The following is a 26353-nucleotide window of genomic DNA, read 5'->3' as shown; positions in this document are numbered from 1 at the left end:
ATGGCGTCCTCTATCAGCTTATATAGGAAGGAATAGCCTGTCCCGATCTCAGGTGTCGCACCACCCGCCCGCGTCGGCGACGCACTGCGACGGCAAGCCGTGGACGGTGCAGCAGGAGTACTCGTTCACCAGCAAGTTCCGGGGCCAGGTGATCAAGGTCGAGCCCAAGTGCTTTAGAAATTTAACCTTCAAGAGTAGCGGAAACAAGTACTATTGGATTAATCAGGTTACTACGCAACAAAGATTCGTAGCATTGTTGGCATTGCAGATATACTTAGGCTTGTCTTGGTATTAAACTTTACTTTACAGTAATAGTTAAACATAAAATAGTTATGTTCGACCGCCACTCGTGGACATAAAAATAGGCATTTGGTTAGGCCTTCCCCAAAGGCATCTTTATTAAGTAAAATCGGGCTTATATACTAGTGGTCTACGTGAGTGGCATTTAGATGAGCTTTACATAATTATAATTATTGTTCAATTTAATAAAATATATTTTCTATTTCTTAAATGTCACATAACGTGTTGACTGCGTCATGTGCCTACCCACAGTACAGATGAACACTCGTTTCAAATACCTTTAGAACTTTTATTTTCTAAATAATTTACACAAATAATTAAATTACCGTATTGGTGACAGGTGACGACAACAGTCCACAACATAATAGTAGGCAAGCTGTGGGTGGACAACCACGGCGACATGGACATCATCGGCGAGGCGGGCGCCGCGGCCGGTTACGTGGCGCACCTCAAGTACCAGCCCTACGGGTACTTCAGCAAGGACACGCAGCGGAAGGTCACCGGCGTCATCAAGGACCCCAACGGCGTGGTGAGTGACAGCTGTACACCTCACGTGACCTCCAGTACCAGCCCTACGGGTACTTCAGCAAGGACACGCAGCGGAAGGTCACAGGCGTCATCAAGGACCCCAACGGCGTGGTGAGTGACAGCTGTACACCTCACGTGACCTCCAGTACCAACCCTACGGCTACCTCAGCAAGGACACGCAGCGGAAGGTCACAGGCGTCATCAAGGACCCCAACGGCGTGGTGTGAGTGACAGCTGTATACCTCACGTGACCTCCAGTACTAGCCCTACGGGTACTTCAGCAAGGACACGCAGCGGAAGGTCACCGGCGTCATCAAGGACCCCAACGGCGTGGTGAGTGACAGCTGTACACCTCACGTGACCTCCAGTACCAGCCCTACGGGTACTTCAGCAAGGACACGCAGCGGAAGGTCACAGGCGTCATCAAGGACCCCAACGGCGTGGTGAGTGACAGCTGTACACCTCACGTGACCTCCAGTACCAACCCTTCGGCTACCTCAGCAAGGACACGCAGCGGAAGGTCACAGGCGTCATCAAGGACCCCAACGGCGTGGTGAGTGACAGCTGTATACCTCACGTGACCTCCAGTACTAGCCCTACGGGTACTTCAGCAAGGACACGCAGCGGAAGGTCACCGGCGTCATCAAGGACCCCAACGGCCTGGTGCGTGACAGCTGTACACCTCACGTGACCTCCAGTACCAACCCTACGGCTACCTCAGCAAGGACACGCAGCGGAAGGTCACAGGCATCATCAAGGACCCCAACGGCGTGGTGAGTGACAGCTGTATACCTCACATGACCTCCAGTACTAGCCCTACGGCTACTTCAGCAAGGACACGCAGCGGAAGGTCACCGGCGTCATCAAGGACCCCAATGGCGTGGTGAGTGACAGCTGTACACCTCAGGTGACCTCCAGTACCAGCCCTACGGCTACCTCAGCAAGGACACTCAGCGGAAGGTCACAGGCGTCATCAAGGACCCCAACGGCGTGGTGAGTGACAGCTGTATACCTCACGTGACCTCCAGTACTAGCCCTACGGGTACTTCAGCAAGGACACGCAGCGGAAGGTCACCGGCGTCATCAAGGACCCCAACGGTGTGGTGAGTGACAGCTGTACACCTCACGTGACCTCCAGTACCAACCCTACGGCTACCTCAGCAAGGACACTCAGCGGAAGGTCACAGGCGTCATCAAGGACCCCAACGGCGTGGTGAGTGACAGCTGTACACCTCACGTGACCTCCAGTACCAACCCTACGGCTACCTCAGCAAGGACACGCAGCGGAAGGTCACAGGCGTCATCAAGGACCCCAACGGCGTGGTGAGTGACAGCTGTATACCTCACGTGACCTCCAGTACCAACCCTACGGCTACCTCAGCAAGGACACGCAGCGGAAGGTCACAGGCGTCATCAAGGACCCCAACGGCGTGGTGAGTGACAGCTGTACACCTCACGTGACCTCCAGTACCAGCCCTACGGGTACTTCAGCAAGGACACGCAGCGGAAGGTCACCGGCGTCATCAAGGACCCCAACGGCGTGGTGAGTGACAGCTGTACACCTCACGTGACCTCCAGTACCAGCCCTACGGGTACTTCAGCAAGGACACGCAGCGGAAGGTCACAGGCGTCATCAAGGACCCCAACGGCGTGGTGAGTGACAGCTGTACACCTCACGTGACCTCCAGTACCAACCCTTCGGCTACCTCAGCAAGGACACGCAGCGGAAGGTCACAGGCGTCATCAAGGACCCCAACGGCGTGGTGAGTGACAGCTGTATACCTCACGTGACCTCCAGTACTAGCCCTACGGGTACTTCAGCAAGGACACGCAGCGGAAGGTCACCGGCGTCATCAAGGACCCCAACGGCGTGGTGCGTGACAGCTGTACACCTCACGTGACCTCCAGTACCAACCCTACGGCTACCTCAGCAAGGACACGCAGCGGAAGGTCACAGGCATCATCAAGGACCCCAACGGCGTGGTGAGTGACAGCTGTATACCTCACGTGACCTCCAGTACTAGCCCTACGGGTACTTCAGCAAGGACACGCAGCGGAAGATCACCGGCGTCATCAAGGACCCCAACGGCGTGGTGAGTGACAGCTGTACACCTCACGTGACCTCCAGTACCAACCCTACGGCTACCTCAGCAAGGACACGCAGCGGAAGGTCACAGGCGTCATCAAGGACCCCAACGGCGTGGTGAGTGACAGCTGTACACCTCACGTGACCTCCAGTACCAACCCTACGGCTACCTCAGCAAGGACACGCAGCGGAAGGTCACAGGCGTCATCAAGGACCCCAACGGCGTGGTGAGTGACAGCTGTATACCTCACGTGACCTCCAGTACTAGCCCTACGGGTACTTCAGCAAGGACACGCAGCGGAAGATCACCGGCGTCATCAAGGACCCCAACGGCGTGGTGAGTGACAGCTGTACACCTCACGTGACCTCCAGTACCAACCCTACGGCTACCTCAGCAAGGACACGCAGCGGAAGGTCACAGGCATCATCAAGGACCCCAACGGCGTGGTGAGTGACAGCTGTATACCTCACGTGACCTCCAGTACTAGCCCTACGGCTACTTCAGCAAGGACACGCAGCGGAAGGTCACCGGCGTCATCAAGGACCCCAATGGCGTGGTGAGTGACAGCTGTACACCTCACGTGACCTCCAGTACCAGCCCTACGGCTGCTTCAGCAAGAAGGACACGCAGCGGAAGGTCACCGGCGTCATCAAGGACCCCAATGGCGTGGTGAGTGACAGCTGTACACCTCACGTGACCTCCAGTACCAGCCCTAAGGGTACTTCAGCAAGGACACGCAGCAGAAGGTCACCGGCGTCATCAAGGACCCCAACGGCATGGTGAGTGAGAGTCAGTGGCGTTTAGCTATGCGGACCCTCGCCAACGGAATCGCAATAACCCCTAATTGCCCCGCATAGAAATAAAAAAGCATCGCAGATGCGACTTCGCCCACGGCTAGATTAGTTCACGCTTAGGGTTTGCAATCCGGATCCGAAATGTATGAAATTATCCGAATCTGGATCCGGATCCGCGGATCTTCCCATACATTTCGGATCCGTCGTGCAAACCCTATTCACGCTACACAGATGTAGTGTGTAGTTGTTTTCCATCGTATTTTCTCGGTAACATTTGTATTTGTCATGTTACTTTAGTCAACCTCAGTACTTTTTGTACCGAGACTGACTGAAATAGCAAGACAAGTTCGTACATTTCCGTGAAAAAATTATGCACTAATAGTTCAGTGAAATTAGCTAAAATTACGGCATAATTAATAGAAGCCTTTTTTTAATTGAGATATGTACGTTGTCGACCGAAGTTATTTTTCATCAACCCTCCCCTCTCTGCGTCACCCCCCCACACCCCCGCAAAGGGTCCAAAACCTAGTTTTTCTCAATTTTTAAGATAACCGTTCAAGATACAGAAAAAGGGTGTAGGAACGAAGTGATCCTTATTAAATTTTCTATTTATCTCTTATACACACTATATTGCTATCACTTATAGTTTTTGCGCAATACGTCACGGAAGATGCTATTTTTAGCATTTTCAGTGTTCTTTTTCTTCTAATGACTTTTCTCAAATAACACTTACGATATCATCCACGTTTTTAAGGTTCCGTACCTCAAACGGATCTCTGTCTGTCTGTCCGACCATTCCTCCCCCCCCCCCCCACACCCTTTATCTCTGAAAGTCTGGGCCTGGAAAAAATACACAAAATAGTACTTTACCTATAGATAATAGGAAAACCTATTAGAAATGTGCAGTCAAGCGTGAGTCGGACTTATGTACGGAACCCTTGGAAAACGAGTTCGACTCGCACTTGACCGGTTTTTTTATTTAAGTAAATAGTTAATATGTTATTTAAAATGGGTATTATTTATTGAAAGAGTTTGTGTATCTGGGAACCTTGTTCACTAGGGACGGTAAGCATGATAAAGATATTGAAAGGAGAGTGAATGCTCGAAATCGTGTGAATGGGGCACTTAACGCTTTTATGAGCAGCCAGAAGGTGTCGCAAAAAGCACGGTTGGCTGTTCATAGAGGGGTGTTGGTGCCTACACTTATGTATGGTAGCGAAAGTTGGGTATGGCAGAAGAGGCATCAGAGCCAACTGAATGCAGTGGAAATGAGAGCGCTGAGAAGTGTGTGTGGTGTGAGATTGCAAGATAGAACTAGGAACAGTGTGATAAGGGAAAAGTGTGGACTGAATGTAGTGACTAAAATTGAGAAAGGTATGTTGAGATGGTTTGGACATGTGGAAAGAATGAGCGAAAGAAAGCTAACAAAGAGAGTGTATAAGGGAGAAGTGGAAGTGGGAGTTGGAAGGGGTAGATCTCGGCGGATTTTCTCTGATCAGATCGGGGAAATCCTAAAGAAAGGCCAGGTCAAGAGCACCCTAAACCGGCGAGCGTGTATGAGGAATGTAATGAAAGTGAAGGAAGCGAAAGAGGTATGTCAGGATCGTAGCAAGTGGAAATCCGTGGTCTCTGCCTACCCCTCCGGGAAATAGGCGTGATTATATATATGTATGTATGTGTTATTTATTATCAAACTACTTCATTTGACGATGCTATGCCATTTTTAAAATACATCGTCTTCAAATATTTTCAATGTTAGCTAATATCGTTATTAACCACTTGTCTGTATATGAAACGGATCCTGACCGAAATTTATAGGTACAGCACAACCGAGGGTGAACCCACGATTTTTGATCACCATACACATCTTCTTCCTCGCGTTAGTTGTCGCTTTTCGGTAAAGCAAAACATCGTGAGGAAACCGGACTAATCCCAGTAAGGCCTAGTTTCCCCTCTGGGTTGGAAGGTCAGATGGCAGTCGCTTTCGTAAAAACTAGTGTCTACGTCAAATCATGGGATTAGTTGCCAGCGGACCCCAGGCGCCCATGAGCCATGGCAAAATGCCGGCAACAACGCGAAGAAGATGATGAATTTTTCTTGTGTGTGGTGGTCAAAAATCGTGGGTTCACCCTCGTTTGTGTTGTATAAAATTCGGTCAGTGGGCGCAGCACGGTTCCATTTTTCAACCGACGAAAAAAAAACGGAGGAGGTTCTCAAGTCGACGCGTATATTTTTTTTTTTTTTTTTTTTTTTTTTTTTTATGTATTACCACGCATAACTTTTTACAGAGGTGTTCGATTTTGATAATTATTTTTTTATTGGAAAGGGTATACCCCGAAGTTGGTCCCATATAAATTTGGAAAAAAAAATCCAACGTTAAGGGTAGGAAAATAGGGGATGATTGATTTTTTCACTCACCGATTGTAACGTATGACCACGCATAACCTTTTACAGAGTAGTCGTAATAATAATAAAAATTTGGAAAAAAATCCTACCCTAAGGGTGGGAAAATAGGGGTAATTTATTTATATTACAGAACATAATAGTTAAAGTAGGATTATTAATATAACAGTTAATAGCTAAAGCAAGGTAGGTAGCTATTTTAAAAGTAATCAAAAATTAAGCATGTAATAATTTGTATAAATTATAGCCACAGAAAATTATAAAATAAAAACTTTTTAACAAAAAAAATAACCGCCGAAAAAAAACTAAAAGGAAATAAAAAAACCGGCACTAACACGAAACGAGTCGACCAACAAAAAACAATAGCACACTGAAAAGAAAAAAATAATTATTTTGTCTTCAATAACGCAAGTGAATACCTATGAACTATGTATATACATACTTCTGAAATCAATCACACAAATCTGCGTATTTATATATTTACAATCTGTTATTTTTGGAGTCGGTGCCAGCCTCAAACAAACTTGAGCACCTTAGTGAAGCACCTGCACCGACTCCAAAAATAACAGATTGTAAATATATAAATACGCAGATTTGTGTGATTGATTTCAGAAGTATGTATATACATAGTTCATAGGTATTCACTTGCGTTATTGAAGACAAAATAATTATTTTTTTCTTTTCAGTGTGCTATTGTTTTTTGTTGGTCGACTCGTTTCGTGTTATATCGCCTATCACTATGCGCGTCCCTTTCGCACTTACACACTTGTTAGAGCGTGACAGGCATGGTGAGGCAACATAGAGGTACAATAATAGAGAGGAAACGGGGGAGGGGCCAAATGACCGAACGAGATACACTTATAGAACTTTTAGTAGGAGTAGCAGAGAAAGCGGTACTATTGCTTGTCCTTGTTACAGTCTCACTTTTTGTTTGTTCCCCACCTTAAATTTTGTATGGGTTATGGTGGGCAACAAATAATCCGACCGAATTACGTAGATTGTTTTTGGTATATTGTCAGGAATGTTAAAACGTGTTTTTAATATTGTCGCATTGCGTATATTTTGTCCCTCACGGAGGCACGCGCACACCACTTCTATAGGCTACCTTCTATGTGAGGCAAGCTATAAAAACGCGACCGTGCGATCTGTTTCACAGTCAAGTACATATAGATGGTCAAGCAAATCTTGTCAGTAGAAAAAGGAAAAAGGCGAGAAATTCAAATTTTCTATGACACGATATCCCTTCGCGCCTACATTTTTCAAATTTGCCGCTTTATTCTACTGACAAGATCTGCTTGATCAACTATAGTAACGATGTTCGGTGAGCTTAAAAATGTTTGAAGACAATGTATTTTCAAAATGGCATAGCATCGCTAAATGAAGGAGTTTAATAATAAATAATACACCATTTTAAAGAACATATTATCTATTTATTTAAATTTAACAAAATATGGCGATATCGTAAGCATATTTTGAGAGAAGTTATCTTACAAAAGAAAAAAAACGTAAATTCTAAAAAAATTGCATATATGGTGACAGATTTCACAAAAACTATAAGTGATAGCACTATAGTGTGTATAAGAGATAAATAGCAAATTTACTAAGGATCACTTCGTTCCTACTCATTTTTTCTATATCTTGAATGCTTTCTTAAAAATTTAGAAAAACCGCGTTTCGGGCCATTTGCGGGGGTGTGGGGGTGTGACGCAGAGGGGGGAGGGTTGGGGAGGGTTGATGAAAAATAACTTCGGTCCATGACGTACATATCCCAATTAAAAAAAGTCTTCTATTAATTATGCCAAGTTTTCCATATATTTTTTTCCAGAAGCAACGTACTATAAATCTGTACGCCATTGGCGACAGTGGCTGTACAACTCACATGCACATGATCATGAACTCGAAACTAATTTTGAAAGTGTTTTGAGTGAATGTACTGAGTTTGGGTAACCCTACAGATAACCCACTTTCTTTCTTCCAAGTTTGTTACTTAAGTCTTAAGTGCAACTCTATCTGCTCTCATAGCTGATTTTGTTTATTTCCAACAACTTCATGGACGGCCTCTATAGTCTGTATCTTTAGGTAGTTAAAATCTACCCTCAAATAGCTCCTTAAGTCAGTTGAGGGTAGATGAAAACATTACATGATCAAATAATGTAGGTAAAATCAAGTCGTTCAGTGACAGATCCAGGTGGTTTTGTATTCGGTTGGTTAACCAATACGTGTTATAACTACCCGAAAATCTACAAATTATTTGTTTACTTTTATTTTAATACCTATAGATACAGAGTATAGACAGAGTAATTCCCATTTAACGCCTTACGTTTGTTCGCAGCCCCGCTACGTACTACAAGGGCACTGGGACAGCCGGGTAGAGGTGGCGCCCGTGACAAGCGCGTCGCCCGACAACACGGTGTGCAAGACCGGCAAGTTCACCGTGGCCTGGCAGCGCGTCGACGCGCCGCCCGACTCCGACAAGTACGTACATTATACTTGCTTAGCAGTCAGTGACGGATTTGTCCTAAGGCACAGTAGGCCCGGGCATTTAGGCCAGATATTAGGGGCGGCATCGGCTATCTATATTTAATACAGGGCCTGGGGCCTAGGGCGGCCAAGACTGCAAATCCGCCACTGTTAGCAGTGCTTGGCCAAAATCTTTCGTTCGTCTTCGGCGTGGTGATATCCTTTCATTCACAGAACGAGTGAGCAGGCAAAGGAATAGGTACATGAACTGGTATTCAAGCTGAACCAGTGAATAAAAGAGCTCATCGAGGAAAGTACTTCAAGTAAATCATTTATTGACGAATTACATGACCAATGTTGTTGACTCATGTTTAGTTTAGTACATATTATTACATATTTTGATGGTATCAGTAATCACTGTATTTAGTAGTATTTCGAGACGAGAAATTTATTCAAATAATAAATGTACATGTCATAACTTCAGGAGATTAAGTTATTCGCGGATAGAATGCCGCAAGCGATCCCATGACGCTCTCCTAAAGGCAAAGAGGGTGACGTCGCAGGGGATGTTAGTGGGTATTCTCCTCCCCTCCCTCTGGCTAGCAGAGGATGTTACGGGAGAAGTGAGTCTCATATACCACTCCTCAATGGGCTTCTCCAGCCCGGGGGTGAGATGCGTAAATGCATTAGCCCCTGCGTAAAAAAAGGAGATAAAATTATGGGCAATTTTTGTCGCAAGTCCTAAGAGTGACGTAGTTTAAATTTGCTATGATGGTGTTTTCAGATGGTACAACTTCACCCTGCTGGCCGCGCAGCTCAACGAGCCGGAGCCCGGCGTGGCGCCCACCGACTCGCGGCTGCGCCCCGACCAGCGCCTCATGGAGGAGGGGCTCTGGGACGAGGCCAACGCGGAGAAGGTAATCACGTCATTTTATTTATCATTATTGTAGCGACTTGGGCATGGACATTACCATTTTTGGACAGCGCTTTGTGGCTCAAGTTTTCATCAGTCGAGAGATGTCTCCAGTTGAGCATAGGGTACATAGGCCTCCTTTAGGAAGCTTCATTTCCTTTCGAATATCACTGGTTCATCGATTTTTCATGTTAGATGTTTTTTTTGGTCGCGTTCTCCGATTCGTAGGCGATGAACGCTCAATTTACGATCTAACGAATTCGAGCTCAGTGTTTTCGATGCGATCCGTGCGACAAGACGCCTTCGGTACTTAGGTAGGTACTTTAAAACTGGTCAATAACGTCGAAGGTGTTTCCCCCAGTTGCGGCTAGAAGAGAAGCAGCGCGCCAAGCGGCGCGAGCTGGAGGCGGCGGCCGAGGCGGCGGCGGCGCGCGGCCTGCCCGCGCCCGCCCCGCCGCGCCCGCTGTGGTTCACGCGCGAGGCCGCCGCGCCCGGCGAGGCCCACCTGCGCCATCTCTACAACAACACCTACTGGGAGTGCAAGCAGAAGCAGGACTGGGCCCGCTGCCCCGACATCTTCTAGCCGGCCCGCTAGCCCGCCCCGCCCCGCCGCGCCCGCTGTGGTTCACGCGCGAGGCCGCCGCGCCCGGCGAGGCCCACCTGCGCCATCTCTACAACAACACCTACTGGGAGTGCAAGCAGAAGCAGGACTGGGCCCGCTGCCCCGACATCTTCTAGCCGGCCCGCTAGCCCGCCCCGCCCCGCCGCGCCCGCTGTGGTTCACGCGCGAGGCCGCCGCGCCCGGCGAGGCCCACCTGCGCCATCTCTACAACAACACCTACTGGGAGTGCAAGCAGAAGCAGGACTGGGCCCGCTGCCCCGACATCTTCTAGCCGGCCCGCTAGCCCGCCCCGCCCCGCCGCGCCCGCTGTGGTTCACGCGCGAGGCCGCCGCGCCCGGCGAGGCCCACCTGCGCCATCTCTACAACAACACCTACTGGGAGTGCAAGCAGAAGCAGGACTGGGCCCGCTGCCCCGACATCTTCTAGCCGGCCCGCTAGCCGCCGGGACCGCCGCCGCCGCCGCCGCCGACCCGTAACCAGACATCGAGACGGCCGGCGATATAAACACGAATGAGGAGATCAAACAAATACACTTCTCTGTTATCAAGATATTAAAGATCTCGTTGAAATCCTCGTCCGTGTATTATCCCCTGCCGATGCTCCAGATGTTCACGAGTTCATAAAGTGTTTAGAACTTAGTATTGGCGAAATGAAATTATAATGTTTGTGTTTGTCTGTCGAGTTTGGTTTGGTTACGATTGAGTCAAACGGCAGTCTCCTACAAAAAAATATGAATACATTCAACTTCTATGCTAAAAATATTTCTACAAAAATAAGTATGTACGTAATTGTATGAACTCGTGAACGTATGAATCTCATACATAAGTTGTGTTTTACGGTCGGAAACGGCCCCGTTGTTAGCAGCCCCGGACGGAAAAATCGCGTAACCGCGACGTCCCCCGCTCGTTGTCCCGAGTATGAACGCATAGTTCTAAAATCCTGCCGACGCGCAGTTAATGGTCGTCGAATTTTAACTCCCTCCCTCGTCTTAAGCTTACTCGATGAGACGCGCCGAAGTGCGCCGTGTCGATATCCGCCTCGTTTCCGTGCGAATTTCGTTTTTGCATTTGTCGCCGAACGACGGATCCCCCTTTTAAAATATTTTAATAAAAATAGAACTGTGTCGATATTGACGATATCTTAGCGTGTACGATTAAATAAATAACTCACCGCGTGCGTTTCTTACATAAAATTTCGTCTCTCATTCCATAATACGATTCTGTGGTTGTTTTTTATTTATTGTTATTTGTCGAAATTTTAAGTTGTTTTGATTTCAATCGATGTGTAAATACATTATTTATAGACGTTGCGACTTACCTAATATCCGCAGACTGCTGAGGCCTAATTAATATGTTTTGTATATTCTTGGCCGTTTATCTAGAATCTAGATTCAAGACGACTCACACTCTCGACTCGACATTTAAAAAAAAGATACTGTTAAAAATCCTTAAACTCTGTTAAAAGTTGAGTCTATCCTTTAGATAAGCGATTTTAACTTTTGATATGTCAGCCGCCCTAACGAAAAGCAAAATGAATGACCAAACTTTTTGATGATGTTTTTCGATTGTATGACATCTGCAAGTGAATTTTAAACTAAACTAAGATGTTTTCAATTAGTTTTGTTTTTGGCCGGGGCGGCGTCCACTGCCGTGCGGCCGTGCACCGCACGAGACACAACGAAGTCTTCACATTATATTACGTGATTTTAAGGAAAAATTTTGCTCTCGACTAATTCTTTAAAAACTCAAGTGCTTTCTAGTATAATGAAGTAAATATTGATACATTGTTTGCTTGTTAATATTCATGAAGACTGGTGATAAGAGTTTAATGTATTGTAAGGTCAGATTTACACCTGCGTGGTTTTAATGTCTTCAGTTACTTGTCCCGTTTAATTTTCCGGCGAAATCTTGTAATTTTATCTTACTTATATACAGTTAGCATAATAGTATGGTGACAGTCGCATAGTAGAGGAGTCGACCTTCACCACTCTGCACTGGATAATTGAAAGAAGTGTGCAATGAATGGAGTGGGCATTAAAACTATTTCTTCGTCCCAATAGAAAATACTTGTCAAAACTGAATGCCTTATCATAGATAAAATAGGCGATATCTATGTACGTGTTGAACGAACACGAGATTTAATATCAAAGCATATTCCAGTATCGATCTGACGTAGGTAAACTGTTGGATGTGCTCTTGACGCCATCGCGTGATGGTCTAGGATATTTTGTAAGATCTATTACAAATTGTACATTGTCAAGTGGATGTAAGATAATTTGTTAATATTTTTATTATAATAGAATGATATTTGAATACAAAGCCATAACATCTGTATCATGTTGAATATAAAATAAATTATATAATGTCGCTATCTTTTTTATTTATAATATTCATTTTAGTTAATGTCAAAGCCTTCAGGTTTAAAATTGCAGCAGAAAAATATGAGTAAAGTAGTTAACCTTGATAAACGTTTTGCACGCTTTGATTTCGCTGCGAAATGCTAACAAAAAGTCAAAGTATTATTATGCCCTAACAAAAGTCCACAGCAAAGCCTATACTAGAATAAAAACCTTAGACCATAGAATCTTGGGCATAGTGACGGATTCAAGTGTTAACATTCCAAGGTGAAAATAATTTTACGATGTGACACATACTGCTTTTCACATCACCTACGAGGAAATTATTATGTTTCAAAATAAAGCAAAAAAGAAAAAAAATGGTAGTCTTCCACCAGTCCAATGTCAGTGCGTCTCACTCTCAAATTAAAACAAAATGTAAGACGCAATACACATTGGACAAAGAAATGTGACATATCAAACTATATTTATTTAAGTAATGTAAATAATGAATATTCAACTACAGAAGCTATATATAAAATGACAGTGACATAAAAACTTTTTAACAAAAAAAATAACCGCCGAAAAAAAACTAAAAGGAAATAAAAAAACCGGCACTAACACGAAACGAGTCGACCAACAAAAAACAATAGCACACTGAAAAGAAAAAAATAATTATTTTGTCTTCAATAACGCAAGTGAATACCTATGAACTATGTATATACATACTTCTGAAATCAATCACACAAATCTGCGTATTTATATATTTACAATCTGTTATTTTTGGAGTCGGTGCAGGTGCTTCACTAAGGTGCTCAAGTTTGTTTGAGGCTGGCACCGACTCCAAAAATAACAGATTGTAAATATATAAATACGCAGATTTGTGTGATTGATTTCAGAAGTATGTATATACATAGTTCATAGGTATTCACTTGCGTTATTGAAGACAAAATAATTATTTTTTTCTTTTCAGTGTGCTATTGTTTTTTGTTGGTCGACTCGTTTCGTGTTAGTGCCGGTTTTTTTATTTCCTTTTAGTTTTTTTTCGGCGGTTATTTTTTTTGTTAAAAAGTTTTTATTTTATAATTTTCTGTGGCTATAATTTATACAAATTATTACATGCTTAATTTTTGATTACTTTTAAAATAGCTACCTACCTTGCTTTAGCTATTAACTGTTATATTAATAATCCTACTTTAACTATTATGTTCTGTAATATAAATAAATTACCCCTATTTTCCCACCCTTAGGGTAGGATTTTTTTCCAAATTTTTATTATTATTACGACTACTCTGTAAAAGGTTATGCGTGGTCATACGTTACAATCGGTGAGTGAAAAAATCAATCATCCCCTATTTTCCTACCCTTAACGTTGGATTTTTTTTTCCAAATTTATATGGGACCAACTTCGGGGTATACCCTTTCCAATAAAAAAATAATTATCAAAATCGAACACCTCTGTAAAAAGTTATGCGTGGTCATACATAAAAAAAAAAAAAAAAAAAAAAAAAAAAATATACGCGTCGACTTGAGAACCTCCTCCGTTTTTTTTTCGTCGGTTGATTATAATTTATAATTAAAAACTAAACTAATCTAAATAAGGCCCCCGCGGCATTGTGCCGAAAGAAATTGGATACGTGGAATACCACCCTTAGAACAGAAAAGTGCAACTTTGATCCCTCCTAACAGGGAAGAAAAGAGCCACTTTTATCCCTCCTATCAGGGAAGAAAAATTCCTCGTTCTAACAGTGACAGACGGTTTGGTGCAACCGACCCTGAATGTACAGTAAGCTGCGGAGATTGGGGGGTCAGTTATCTCTGCAGCTTACTGTATTACGTGGAAATGAAAATATATAAAAATTAATATTTTCAACATTTTTATTAAGAAAACGGAAACAGTGAAAAAGTACATAACTGTAAATTGCAGCTGGTTACAATACCGTTTATATAAACAAATCTTTTACAGTTAAACTATCTCCAGTTTTGCCCTGCTCATGTTTGAATTATTTCGCAAAAATAAAGAAAATATTCACTTGAAATTTTGTTTTTACATTATTTAATAACAACATCCGACAAGTCTCGCTAAAGATTGCTACGTGTTAAAAGTGATCTGTCGTCGAAAAGGGTTTTTTTTTATTAATATAGGTTACATAGGAGTTACAAATTATTTAAATTAGCATCACAACGCCTTACTAGACCATGATAAACGACCACCAATGTTATTCCATGACATATGTGTAACAATAGGAGCGAGTGAAATGTTCCTCCTGAATTTTTGATAATGGTCCTAAAATTAACTGTTACGGGGTTGTATGTACCTAACACACATTGTGGTTAAAATAGCGAAGAGCAGAGGCGCCTTCCTCTTACAACTAAAAGTTACCTACTTGTGTTTCTCAGGTCAAAGCACAGAATATCAAATTATGAACCAGCTAATTGAAAACTGCAATAAGACAATTCGAAATAACATAAACATCCTTATAATTAGAGTTATTACAAACAATAACACAATATTAAAACCTTAAAAAAGAAATAGGATTCGTCTTGCAGACCAGCCTAGTTCCTTTGGCAAACGAACATGAGCAGAGAAAAAACGCAGAATTAAGAGTTAGATGTAAAAAGCAGATAAATAATTCCTCATATTGATAGATATTATGTTACAGATCAATTGTCTCATTGCCTGAATACAGGGAAGTTACAAACAAAGTTATGGCCACAGATATAATATCCAATGGTATATTTTTAAACCAAAATATGAAATCGTCTTTGTGAAAACAAATGCAAGACTCAGGCAAGGAGACACTCGTAGACTTACATAGCAACATTAATTTATACATTTACACATTGCCAAATAGCTTTCTTTCCTAAGTAATTATCACTCCAATTCCTAAAAAAAATAATTACATTTATTTTCAGCTCCGATATAATTTTAATTTAGCTCATCCATTCTTCCTTTACACAGCAGTAAGTAAACGTATTAAGATCTCGAGGCGTTTCGCATAGAACAATAAGCTTTAAAAGTTTAAAGAAAGTCGAGTGCAAGTACGCATTTACTCTTCTGTATCAAACAGGCAATAATTCAATCTACACGCACTGCGCGCGATGCCCTGCTACTAACATTTCATACCAAAAACATTACGTGGCAACATACTGCTTACCCTTTTTATTCATGACCATGGATACAAGTCCTTCAGTCGTACTCCTTACCCAATAAACCAGTGTTGCCACGTAATATCTTTTTGGACTAAATCCTTCTAAGTAACCAGACTATTTGATATCGTTCATTTTCCGAACTCGCTGCGAACGCTTCCACACAGAATAATATTATAAGCATTGACTATACCTATACAATAATGAGCCATCACACTGTGGTACGAAACGCTCGTTTGGTTCGATACAGCCATCAGTGGCCCCGGGCGTTACTATACCTACAACTACTTGCGTCGATGCATATTAAAATTATTCAAGTCCTCAATATTTGTTACACTGGTTCGACATTTAATCAAATCCGGTTATCATTTTGTGTGAACTTAAGCAATTCCGATATGCATTAACAAACTGGTCGCGCGCCTTTAATATTGTCACAACATCCGAACCCAGAGATCTTTCACCTACAATATCTAATATGCACTAAACATAAATCCAATATTTTTCTGCACATCTATTTACATATTTTACAAGGGAAAGAAATAATAAATAATATTTCTATACCTTTGATATGAGCGTCCTTTCAGTACATATATAAATCTCAACAAAGTGCTTCCAGAAAACGTATACCTCATTAAAACAACAGACCCCGCCACGTATTTACACTTTACAGTATGGTAGTGGCCGTTCGTGTTTACATTTAATAGGACTAAACATCTGAATATTACATATAATATCCTACTCATGAAGTACTAGGTAATGCTTCTGCAATGCGGTCTCACGATATATACGTAACGTTCACAGGCAAAAGGTACCCTGCATTTTCATACTAGTAGAGCCCTTTTGACAATCTAAGACAAACCACCTTTTACCGGAAAACGCTACAAACAACGTTTTACTAAGTAATATTGGTAATTGTTACATTGTAATGCATATCTGCATGTCTTAACGTAGTGAGTCGCAGGGCTATTTAACTGTGTTACCCACATTGTATTCATATTGAAAATCTCAATGAGTGACATGTACACAACAATACACAAGAGTAAAACAAAACACTGTATAAATCATTCCCCATTTTATGAATCTTAATAATTTTAATCATTGTCTTACACCTTATGAAGTATTAAGCTCAATATTATCATGCGTTATATTATTGAACAGCAGAATGTCCCTAAAATTAGTATTTATTTTTACATTATACATTTATGTAACATTTCCTGTTCTGCAGCAATATTTGATATTTTATAACCACTGCCAAGCTTAGTATAAATAATATCAGTCGGTTTCGTTGACTCTATTCATATCAAAGTTGGGTCAAAGTACGCAGAAATTTAATCGCGAAGCAGTTATCTAATATGCTTGTAGAAAGAGATAGTCGATGACAAACTAGATAACAATCAAACCTCACTCTCCCTGGTTATACATACTATGATAGTTCTCATCTGATATGCCTCACCATATCACGATACAACCATATCGGAATGTCGGTGAATATCAAACACCGTCAGACTAGACAAGGGCTCGTAGCAATAACCCTGCGACAGTTATGACCTATAGGAACAAACATAAAACGATTATCATCTACGGGTGCGCACAGACCCGGCGACAGCGCCGTAAACGAATAGGGTTGCCATATGATAAATATCACCCAAAATAAGTTCCTTATTCCAAAACCTTTCGTGGGCCACTAGGCCCATAACTGCCACCATATGCTGTAGCTACAATAGTTACATCACAACCTTCGCTTTACTCTGCCCAAATCTTTAGCAGCTAGCTAGTGGTTAGTTGAAGTTTCTTCTCGCCAAGTCCCCCCGCAATCCTGACAAGGGTTAAAAAATCCTGACACGTTAGGGGAATCCTGACGTTTGGCAACCCTATTCGCCAATCACTCGCGCACTGTACGCGCGCAGCGCATAGAACTAAGTTGGCGCGTTCGCCAGATGTGGACGCACTTTAACGCGCATGGCTAGTACGGCGGACACTCGGGCGCCGACACGGCAGGACGAAGCTAACACTCGCTCGCAGCCACAGAAAGCTCCTCCAATCATCACTGTTAACGTAAATGCGGCGAGTGTGCGGACATGCGTCAGACAAACATCGGCTCTATGTACAATATGTATCATTAGATTAATACACGGCTTGGTCAAACCTTCAAACACAATAATAAGGTTAGCTTCCATTTATAAATATATATATATATATCGGTTAAGATTGTTATATTTTTTTCACATAAGATCCATTTAAATTTATATGGCTAGATACACCTTATAAGATCTTTATTTTATTTACAATTTAAAATGGTGAAACTTAAAAATACATAACAAATCAGACTGTCGTGAGTTCTACAGTGGCTAGTTAGAGAAAGTCTACCAAATATTTGTGATTACATAACAAAAATCAAGCACAATAATAAACATAACAGAAACAAACGCTCAACTGAAACGAAACACCCCTGGTCCCGAGACCCTCTCCCGCCAATCATTTCTAGAAGTTCAACAAGTCTATCTAAGGGGGTCCCGAACTCCCGACCAAACGACTCCGATATCGCCGGCACATTTCGAGTGCTAATTTAATGCAATAAATGCTTAGACAAGATCGTGGACATCTTATTTACAAGCGAAAATAGAGTCACTTTAAAATCACAGCGAAAACACTTAATATACGCTCGAAGTTGGACTGGGCCGCTGGGCGGCCGGGGTTTGTAACCCGCACTACACTGTCACTGCACTGCACTGCACTGCACTGCACTGCACACGCATCCTCGTGGGACTGTTCCAGTAGTTCTGTTCTGACTAAGCGACTACAATCGACGCTCGCGGCCGCTCACTCGCTGAAGTAGCGAACCTTGCCGCTGCTACACCGCACCACGTCTTCCCATGCTGAAAATTAGAAAAGAGATTATAAAATAAATGGCAAAAACAATAACGTACTGTGTGTCCTAGAATTTCGATAAGCACTTCAACACAATACTTTGCTAGTTTATTATTATCGGGCATTTATCTTTTTGGAATCGAATCACGCTAAGTTTTCATGCCATGAAGTGAGCACTTGAGTGATTCGAGACTTGAGCCAGTCTGGCGCTCCTGTGGGTTATGTATGCATTGTCACAGCAAAGAGCGTAGCCGGGGTCTAGTTGAGACTGTCAACACTTACAATATGAAATCTAGTCAAACTCATGGTGTATTTTTTTTTTCGCCCTCGATTCAGTCTGATATCGGGTCAGCAATGATAACTAAAATCCAATTCTAAAAATTGAAATCTCAAGGTCGTTTTTTGGCTAGCAATTTCCCTGGGACTCAAAGGGCATAAAGTAATGATGATAATGTATGATGCTAACCTGTCCCCACGTAGTCGACGATCTGGTGCAGATGCGTGAGCTCGGCGGGCGGCGCGGGCTGCACGTAGCGCAGCGCGGCGTTGCCAGCTCGCACGGGCACGGGCTCGCAGGCGAGCAGGTCGCAGCGGCGCGCGCCCAGCAGGCGCTCGTCGATGTCGAAGCCGAACGTGACGCCGTCCATGTCGCGCGGCCGGGCGGCCGAGTCCAGCAGGATGACGGGCGGCCGCGACGCCACCACGTCCGGCGCCGGCTCCTCGCGCCGCTCCTCCTTGCGCGGCCGGACCCCCGCGGGGGGCTTGCTGCGGCGCGGCCGCGGGTCCAGCGCTGGAACACCAGAAACGACATCTAATTAATAAATGCAAAAGACAAGTTCACGACATTTATGAGGATATAACGTACGAAACGAATTATTACAAAACACCGGACTTCTAACACTCTTCTCTCTTTGATGGTTGTCGTAGTCAACTTTGTACCTTTAAAATTAATCATATTTAGTGGCAGTTGCACCATCCGCACTTGACAGGCTGATCAACGTCACCCGGCATCGCCTTACTATGAAACTTTCCATACAATAAAATTTAGGGAACTCTTTAACTATGACAAACAGTTTGGTGCAACCGACCCTTAGTGTTAGGAATATTTTGAATGGATATTAGAGTAACCTGAAGGTTTGGTTTCAACTTTCAGCGAATAAGTGGCAGTCGGCGTCAGCGTAAAGCATGCGCGCTCGAAGCGTGCGATTTGTGACAGAGGCGTAACGCCGATAGCAAGCATGCGTATGTAAGTAAATAGGTATTACACACACCTGGATACCCATCGGCGTCTCCCGGCGCCGGCGCGGGCTCCGGCAGCGCGGGCTGCTCGGGCGCGCCCTCGCCGTAGTAGTTGCAGCTCTCGATGAGGTCCGGGATGTTGTGCTTGGTGCGCGCGATGTCCGCGTAGCTGGCCGGCGGCGCGGGCCGGCACGGCAGCGACGGCAGCGAGTGCACCGAGTCCAGGTCGTCGTTGGAGTCGTTCGAGCGGTCGGAGCGCGCTCGGGGCGAGGGCGGCGAGCGGGGGGAAGGCGCCCGGCGCGGGGGGCGAGGCGAGGGTTCGTCGGCGCGGCGGCGCGGCTTGCGTTTCTTAGTGACCGTCTGGAAATCTGTTAGCTCGGGGTCCGGCTCGGGGTTGGGGTCTCGGAAGTAGAAGGGCTGGCGCTCGTCGCCCCAGGAGCGGCGTTCCGGTTTGGGGGCGGGCTGGGCGGGGCGAGCGGGCCGCGCGGGCGGCGGGGCGGCGCGGGACAAGTCGTCGAGACTCGACGCTCGGGGTTGTTTATCTTTGCGCCTCTCCGCAGATCTTTTCTTCTTGTCGTCGTGTCGTTTGGGGCGCTCCGGCTCGTTGGATTCTATAAACCGGAGCACCTCGTTCAAGTCCTTGTTGCCCTGGTAGCCGTCGATGTGGTGCGACTTGATGACGGTCTCGTTTTTAGAAGACTTTTTTCTCCGCTGCTTCTTCTGTTGACTAGAGCCCGATTGGGGCGAGCTGAATCCCTGTACTGAGTTGCCGTTCTCGTCCAAGGATTTCTGAAATATACAAAAAACAAGCTCAAAACGGGGCCGTTAAAAATGACATCTGCTTAATACCAAAACTATATTAAGTAAGCAACGTTCTGTCACTATATTGGATAAACTATTTATATTCTAACTCAAAATTACTTTTGATAATAGCTGGTAGCGATAATGTAACTTCAACAATCCTACATATACGTCGACAGCGCGATGTAGCGGCCTGTGCAGCGCCATCTATCGACTGAACCATCAACTAACCTGTTTAAACTCCAGCTCGGCGGCGGCGGTGGTGAAGTGCGGCCCGGCGCGCGGCAGCGGCACGCCGTTGAACGTGGACGCCGTCATGCTGCGCGCCGGCTGCTCCCAACAACACGGGTTTAGTACTGGTTACTGGCGCGCACGCACGAGTGCGGGGACACGATCGAGATACATTCGCAATGCTTTCAGGGGTCTCCAAACTTGTTTGTTTTGGAGTTATCGTATCAGAACGGAAGGCTAAATAGGCGACCTGCGTAGTGTTGACACCTCACCCCTTATTCGACACAAAACAGGAAAGGTCATGAGTTCAAACATCCTTGGCCTTTGGCCCTCAATAGTTGTAATGAGTTTGGTAAAGAAAAAATACAAAAAGAGAGACTTTTGAAAGGCGCTGAATTAAGTTAAAAAAAAACAGTTCATGATCTTTGTTATCGTTGAAGCTTGGCGTACTCGTTGAACCTTGCGCTGGGTAATTACTAGTTTCGGTGAAACTAACTTGCTAAGATGTACAGTTTCAATCGAATTTATAAAACGCTATGGAACATCGCCGACTTTTATTGATCGCCTCAATACTTAATGATTCATAAACCTAACTATACCTAGCAAATATACTATAAATAAGATCATACAACGTAACGACCTCAATATTTTTCTACTTATGCTGGTCGGACTGTACCTACCGAATATTTTATAGTAAGTATCTTGGGAGACCCCTGGCCCCAATTTCACCACGGTGACAGGTGCGACAATTGTAAAATCACTTGCTGACGTCACAGGCATCCATGGGCTACGGTTACCACTTACCATCGGGCGGGCCGTATTCCTGTTTGTAACTTTATTATATCGGAAAAAAACATATTTCTTTTGCGAAGTTTCTGACAATTGTCAAGATTTAGAAGAATTGTAGGTAATTCTTGACAGGTAATGAGTTATATGTCGGAATTTCGTGACAATTGTAGTGTTTCTTGTGACAATTGTCATAAACTTAGCAAGAGAAATATCTGTTTTTTTCCGATATAATAAAGTTTTTTTTTAATAAAACAATGATGGTGGCAAACAGGAATACGCCCGATGGTAAGCGGTAACCGTAGCCCATGGATGCCTGTGACGTCAGCAACAGTGATGTTTTACAATTGTCGCACCTGTCACCGTGGTGAAATTGGAGCCTGGTCATTTCATAGTTGTTCATAAGTTCTTCGTAGTCTAACAGGAGGTGTTTATTTACAAGTACCATATTAAAAGCCTACAAATGACGTGTGCCCGACGATTTTAGATTTCGATTAGGTCTAAAAAACTGAAATAGAAGTAAGAATAAAATGGATGAACCAATTACCATTCAAACAACCTGTTTCATATTTGTACGCTGAGCGTGAAACCCCACACATTATCACACCATTTACAAAATAGTTGGAGGATATAATTTTTTATTAAGTAATGCAAATCAAAGTAAATCAAGTTTCGCTCTTGCATATTCGAACGATAGAGAGGCAAATAGATTAACGAAGTGGTCCCCGGTAGGCTCTCTGTCTGCTCAATAGCTCTCTTCGATAAATTAAAGATAAACTGCGGAACAATAGTTATAATTATCACTTCAGTTGGATACAGTACAATCTTAAACTCTGTATGCAAATCGGATCTTATCGGACTGTTAACTGTACATTGGTGGACCTATAAGCCTTTTGTAATAAAGTGCACCGATGCAGGCCTCCGTCACACGCTCAAGGCCACGCGCTATATGCCTACCGCTCGGCGTATCGTCGACGATACAACCGACAGAGGGCCGCCGAACGCCCGCCTCAGCGGCCGCACCGCATTGCACCGCGCGTTTCCCGCGCTTATGCTTCGAAATGCCGAAACCACGTAATTATTGTGCAGTAGATGGGTGAAAAAAACAAAAGGAAAAAGCCTATAATAAAAATTCATCTTTTTATGGCGGGCTAAAGGTCCCACCTGAAAGTTTAATAATTATATTGAAGGGTTAGAAAAAGTATTTTTAAATAATTTTGACGACGTAATAATTAATCGGCCTGGTAGCACCGTATTACAACTTTTAAAAACCGTTGATTGTCCGTTGCTTTGCTCCTGAATATTTATTAAAATTATTTACGCGATTTAGGATATTTTCAACTACTTATAAAATTTTAATAACAGAGAATTCCGAGAAGTGAAAAAATTATAAATCATTATATTAAAACTAAAACATATTTGATTCGCAACATTCGTTTTATTACAATAATCATCATAGGTAAGGTAGCTACAACCCTAGCGCATTCTTACGATGACGCGTTGGCACGTGACTCGAACGGCGGGCAACACAGTCTCGACTCTTTGTGCGCGTAATTATGGTACATTTCTTCTTGTCCTGAGCAGCAGGTATTATTATTAAGGTTCTGTAGGCTATTATAGCGTAGGTATTTTTGCTTTTGTTTGGGAATGAGGTATCTGTTACGTAGTAACTATTTATTAATCTGTGACCGATGTTAAGGAGTGTTGCTGTTTGTAGTAATAACTGCAGACAATGTAGACGTAAACCTGTTAGGAATTTAATGAAAAACAGGACGACTTTAGGCTTGTTAACTGTAGACGATATAGCAATGTGAACGAGTTAATAGAGGAATGAGTTATGCGAACATTCTTAAGAACTTTTAGTGGTAACCACACGTCTGTCCTCCGAATGATAAGTGCAATAATACACGTAATTTTGAAATCTCAGTCGCTTGTGTGACATATTGTATGAGAACAAATTATATTATTTGAGTTATTGCACTTATCGTTAGGGCAGCACTGGGAATTAGTTTTCTTACGCGTTAGATTGAGAAAAAAACTATTTTCCAAGACGTTTTCAAGATGTTATAGGTGACAAAATCAAATCAAATCCCAATTGTTACTAGTAATAAACCGTTTAAAAGATACCCTATGAGATTAGATTTGTGTACTCGTAAACCCTGGATGACGACAATTTCTGAAAAGCAAATCTGTACAAATGACACTTTTATATATATATTCCGTCAAAACAGAGAAAGCAGATCCAATGAAGGCGCTTTACACATTTACACATCTCAGGTCACTATAGGTGACTTCCCGAAAGAACTGAACACCCAAAGCTTCAAGTATAGAGGTCCGTCGGATCCGTACGTCAACGAAGAGCACACACCACACAGATAAGCTACAGTGCGGTCACCACACACTTACAACAGCTATGGCTAACCAATAAGACATATATGGCGCCTGACTAGGTTTTACCTGTCTCTAATAGTTTTGTTCTATGGGGTTTTGCTTGCAAATTTAGCATCAGGGCCACAAGATGATGAATGAAAAAAATGGATTTGACATTATTCGTAGGATTGACAAGTAAAACCTAAGCTGGCTTTCCATATTATAAAGCACCTTATACAGTTACGGTACCTTTATAATACCTTGTAAAAAACCCCTTTTGTTTAATATGGAAAGCCAACACTTAACAACGATTCACTGAGATCAACTGTAGTGAACAAATCAAGGGATATTATCGCTACGAGTATAAACAAATATTTATATGTAATCATGTAATAGTATGTTGAGAGAATGGATGAAGATCGAAACGTGAAAAGAGCATACCACGGCCGCCCAGTAGGAGTAATCTTTGATGACATTTGACAAAAGATGACATTTGTCAATTCAGTTAGGTAACTAACACAAATCATGGCGCCGTATATCGTTTAGCTGTCAAAACTTGGGGCAAGATTTACAAGTGTTCCCTTTGAAATGTGAGTTAATGTTTACTAAAAATACTACCTAACCTTCATAGCTAATTCCAATCGACAATATGTTTATCAGTCACGCATAGCTGACATCAACTAGGTATGTCTAAATGCTATTTTAATAAGCCGTATAATTCGTTTTGTTAAAGTTGATACTGAACATTGATAACATTGTGTGGTCGCTCCTTAGCTTGTACGACGACAAGTTGTATTTTATGGGGTCTCTATTGTTTCCCAAATAGTTTTAAGTCATAATGTATTGTTTGTCCGAATTTTCGTTAGTCATAAGTAATTGGTTTTTCTCAGAAACGCGTAACTTTTCAGAATTGCCACAAAACAAACCTAACCTAACCTATCTATAGAAAAACCTTACGAAAATCCCGAAAAGATAACGGTTTCAGTTTTATGACTAACGATAATATGACAAACAATACATTATGACTTGAAACTTTATGGGAAACAAAGGGACCCCGTATTTTATCACTTATTACCCCCGGCCACACACTCGACGAGTGGCATGGGAAGTAGCGAGGGAAGTAGGCAGGGAAGTACTGTGGCTGATGACGAGTAACGTGGCCAAACTAGATACGTATCTACCTACTTCCCTCGCTACTTGCCATGCCAATCGTCGAGTGTGTGGCCCGGGTATTTCACTTGTATTCTTTATTCCACTTACAGAAGCCTTCTTGGCACCTATTTCACCAAACTGACAATTGTCATCTACAATTCGTGGTACATTTTCAGAAATTTGATTCTTGGATGGTAATGACTACTAAAATGATTGGCCTGGCTATGTATGGCTCGAATACCTAGTCTATTTTTTTATTCGGTAGACTAAAATGACATTTTCTAGTATGAACATAAATTTTAGTCTACCGAATAAAAAAATAGACTACGTCCAATATTAGATGACACTTGTCAAGACATATTGAAAGAAGCGGCTTTTTACATCTACTTGACAAATGACACTGTGTTTCTACGCCTAGCGGTAAACCTAGAATAGTACAACGAATTTTCAACGTCAGTAATTGTCAAGTTGGTGTTATTTATAACGTGCTGACCATTTCACTAACTTGACAATAAACCACAGCGTAGGTTTCGTCAAAAGCGTACAAAACGGCGTACTTGACAATTGTCTTCTGACACTGATGAATGTTGTACATTATTTTGCGATGACATGTCACAACAGGTACCATTCGAATCGAAGCTTTCTTGTTATCCAGAATATTTTTCATGGAGTAGTCATTGGGTCAAAATATACGTCGTTACAAAATAATATTTTAGCTGTATTTCATACAGCTTTCCGTGTGAGACGAAGTAGTATGTATTTTAAATTTGTCTCAAATCTCACATCAAAGAAAAGACAATGGTACCCATATCTATTATTCATTCGGCAGAAGACATAAACATTATAAACAAGACACCGAAAGAAATTGAGATCGATTGTCAGATGACAATTGTCACGTTGGTGAGCTAGGGTCCTCGCTTCCGAGTCGGCTCGGTACCTTGTGTCGGGCTCGGTGCGCGGCGGCGCGGACCGCGGGCCGCAGATCGCAGGCGCCCGTCACGCTCGCCACGGCGCGGTAGCTCGAGCGGAGCTGCAGCGGCTGTCATCGCATACCGACTTTACAACGACCACTATACACTACGCAACTTACACATTCAGTGTAAAAGCTATCTCAACTTTGCTTTTGCATGTAGTATTTGCGCTATGAGAGTTCCCTTGAAAGACATGGCACGCTATCCCACAACCTTTCGCAAATGTAAACCAAATTTTACGCTCTTATCTAACAATAGCTACAGACGCAATAACCATTTTATAAAATGTGACGAGCACTTTGTTGTTTGAATATCCCAGAAATGTTAATACATGTACCTACTA

The 26353-nt window shown here is 43.2% G+C and overlaps 2 protein-coding genes across 3 annotated transcripts in view; one reads left to right on the top strand and one right to left on the bottom strand.

Annotated features, from left to right (window-relative positions):
* LOC134800105 (oxysterol-binding protein 1) overlaps nt 1-10194 on the top strand; it is a 39330-nt gene extending 29136 nt beyond the window's left edge. The window contains exons 13-16 of the mRNA XM_063772579.1: nt 641-829; nt 8445-8587; nt 9357-9489; nt 9847-10194. Of these exons, the coding sequence (XP_063628649.1) occupies nt 641-829; nt 8445-8587; nt 9357-9489; nt 9847-10068 (687 nt within the window). The 3' untranslated portion in view covers nt 10069-10194. The remainder of the gene's footprint in view (nt 1-640; nt 830-8444; nt 8588-9356; nt 9490-9846) is intronic.
* A 4108-nt stretch (nt 10195-14302) lies between these two features.
* Nucleotides 14303-26353, bottom strand: part of LOC134800042 (nucleolar protein dao-5-like) — a 74963-nt gene continuing 62912 nt past the window's right edge. For both annotated transcript variants that reach the window (XM_063772488.1, XM_063772490.1), the window contains exons 7-10: nt 20732-20830; nt 19732-20488; nt 18927-19250; nt 14303-18468 (exon numbers count right to left, since the gene is read on the bottom strand). In XM_063772488.1, coding sequence (XP_063628558.1) covers nt 18413-18468; nt 18927-19250; nt 19732-20488; nt 20732-20830 — 1236 coding nt within the window. In that variant the 3' untranslated portion in view covers nt 14303-18412. The remainder of the gene's footprint in view (nt 18469-18926; nt 19251-19731; nt 20489-20731; nt 20831-26353) is intronic.

The sequence above is a fragment of the Cydia splendana genome, chromosome 19 (genome assembly GCF_910591565.1).
Source record: "Cydia splendana chromosome 19, ilCydSple1.2, whole genome shotgun sequence".
Taxonomy (NCBI): Eukaryota; Metazoa; Arthropoda; class Insecta; order Lepidoptera; family Tortricidae; genus Cydia; species Cydia splendana.
The sequence above is the reverse complement of the archived record's forward strand: the minus strand, read 5'-3'. Positions and strand labels throughout refer to the sequence as shown.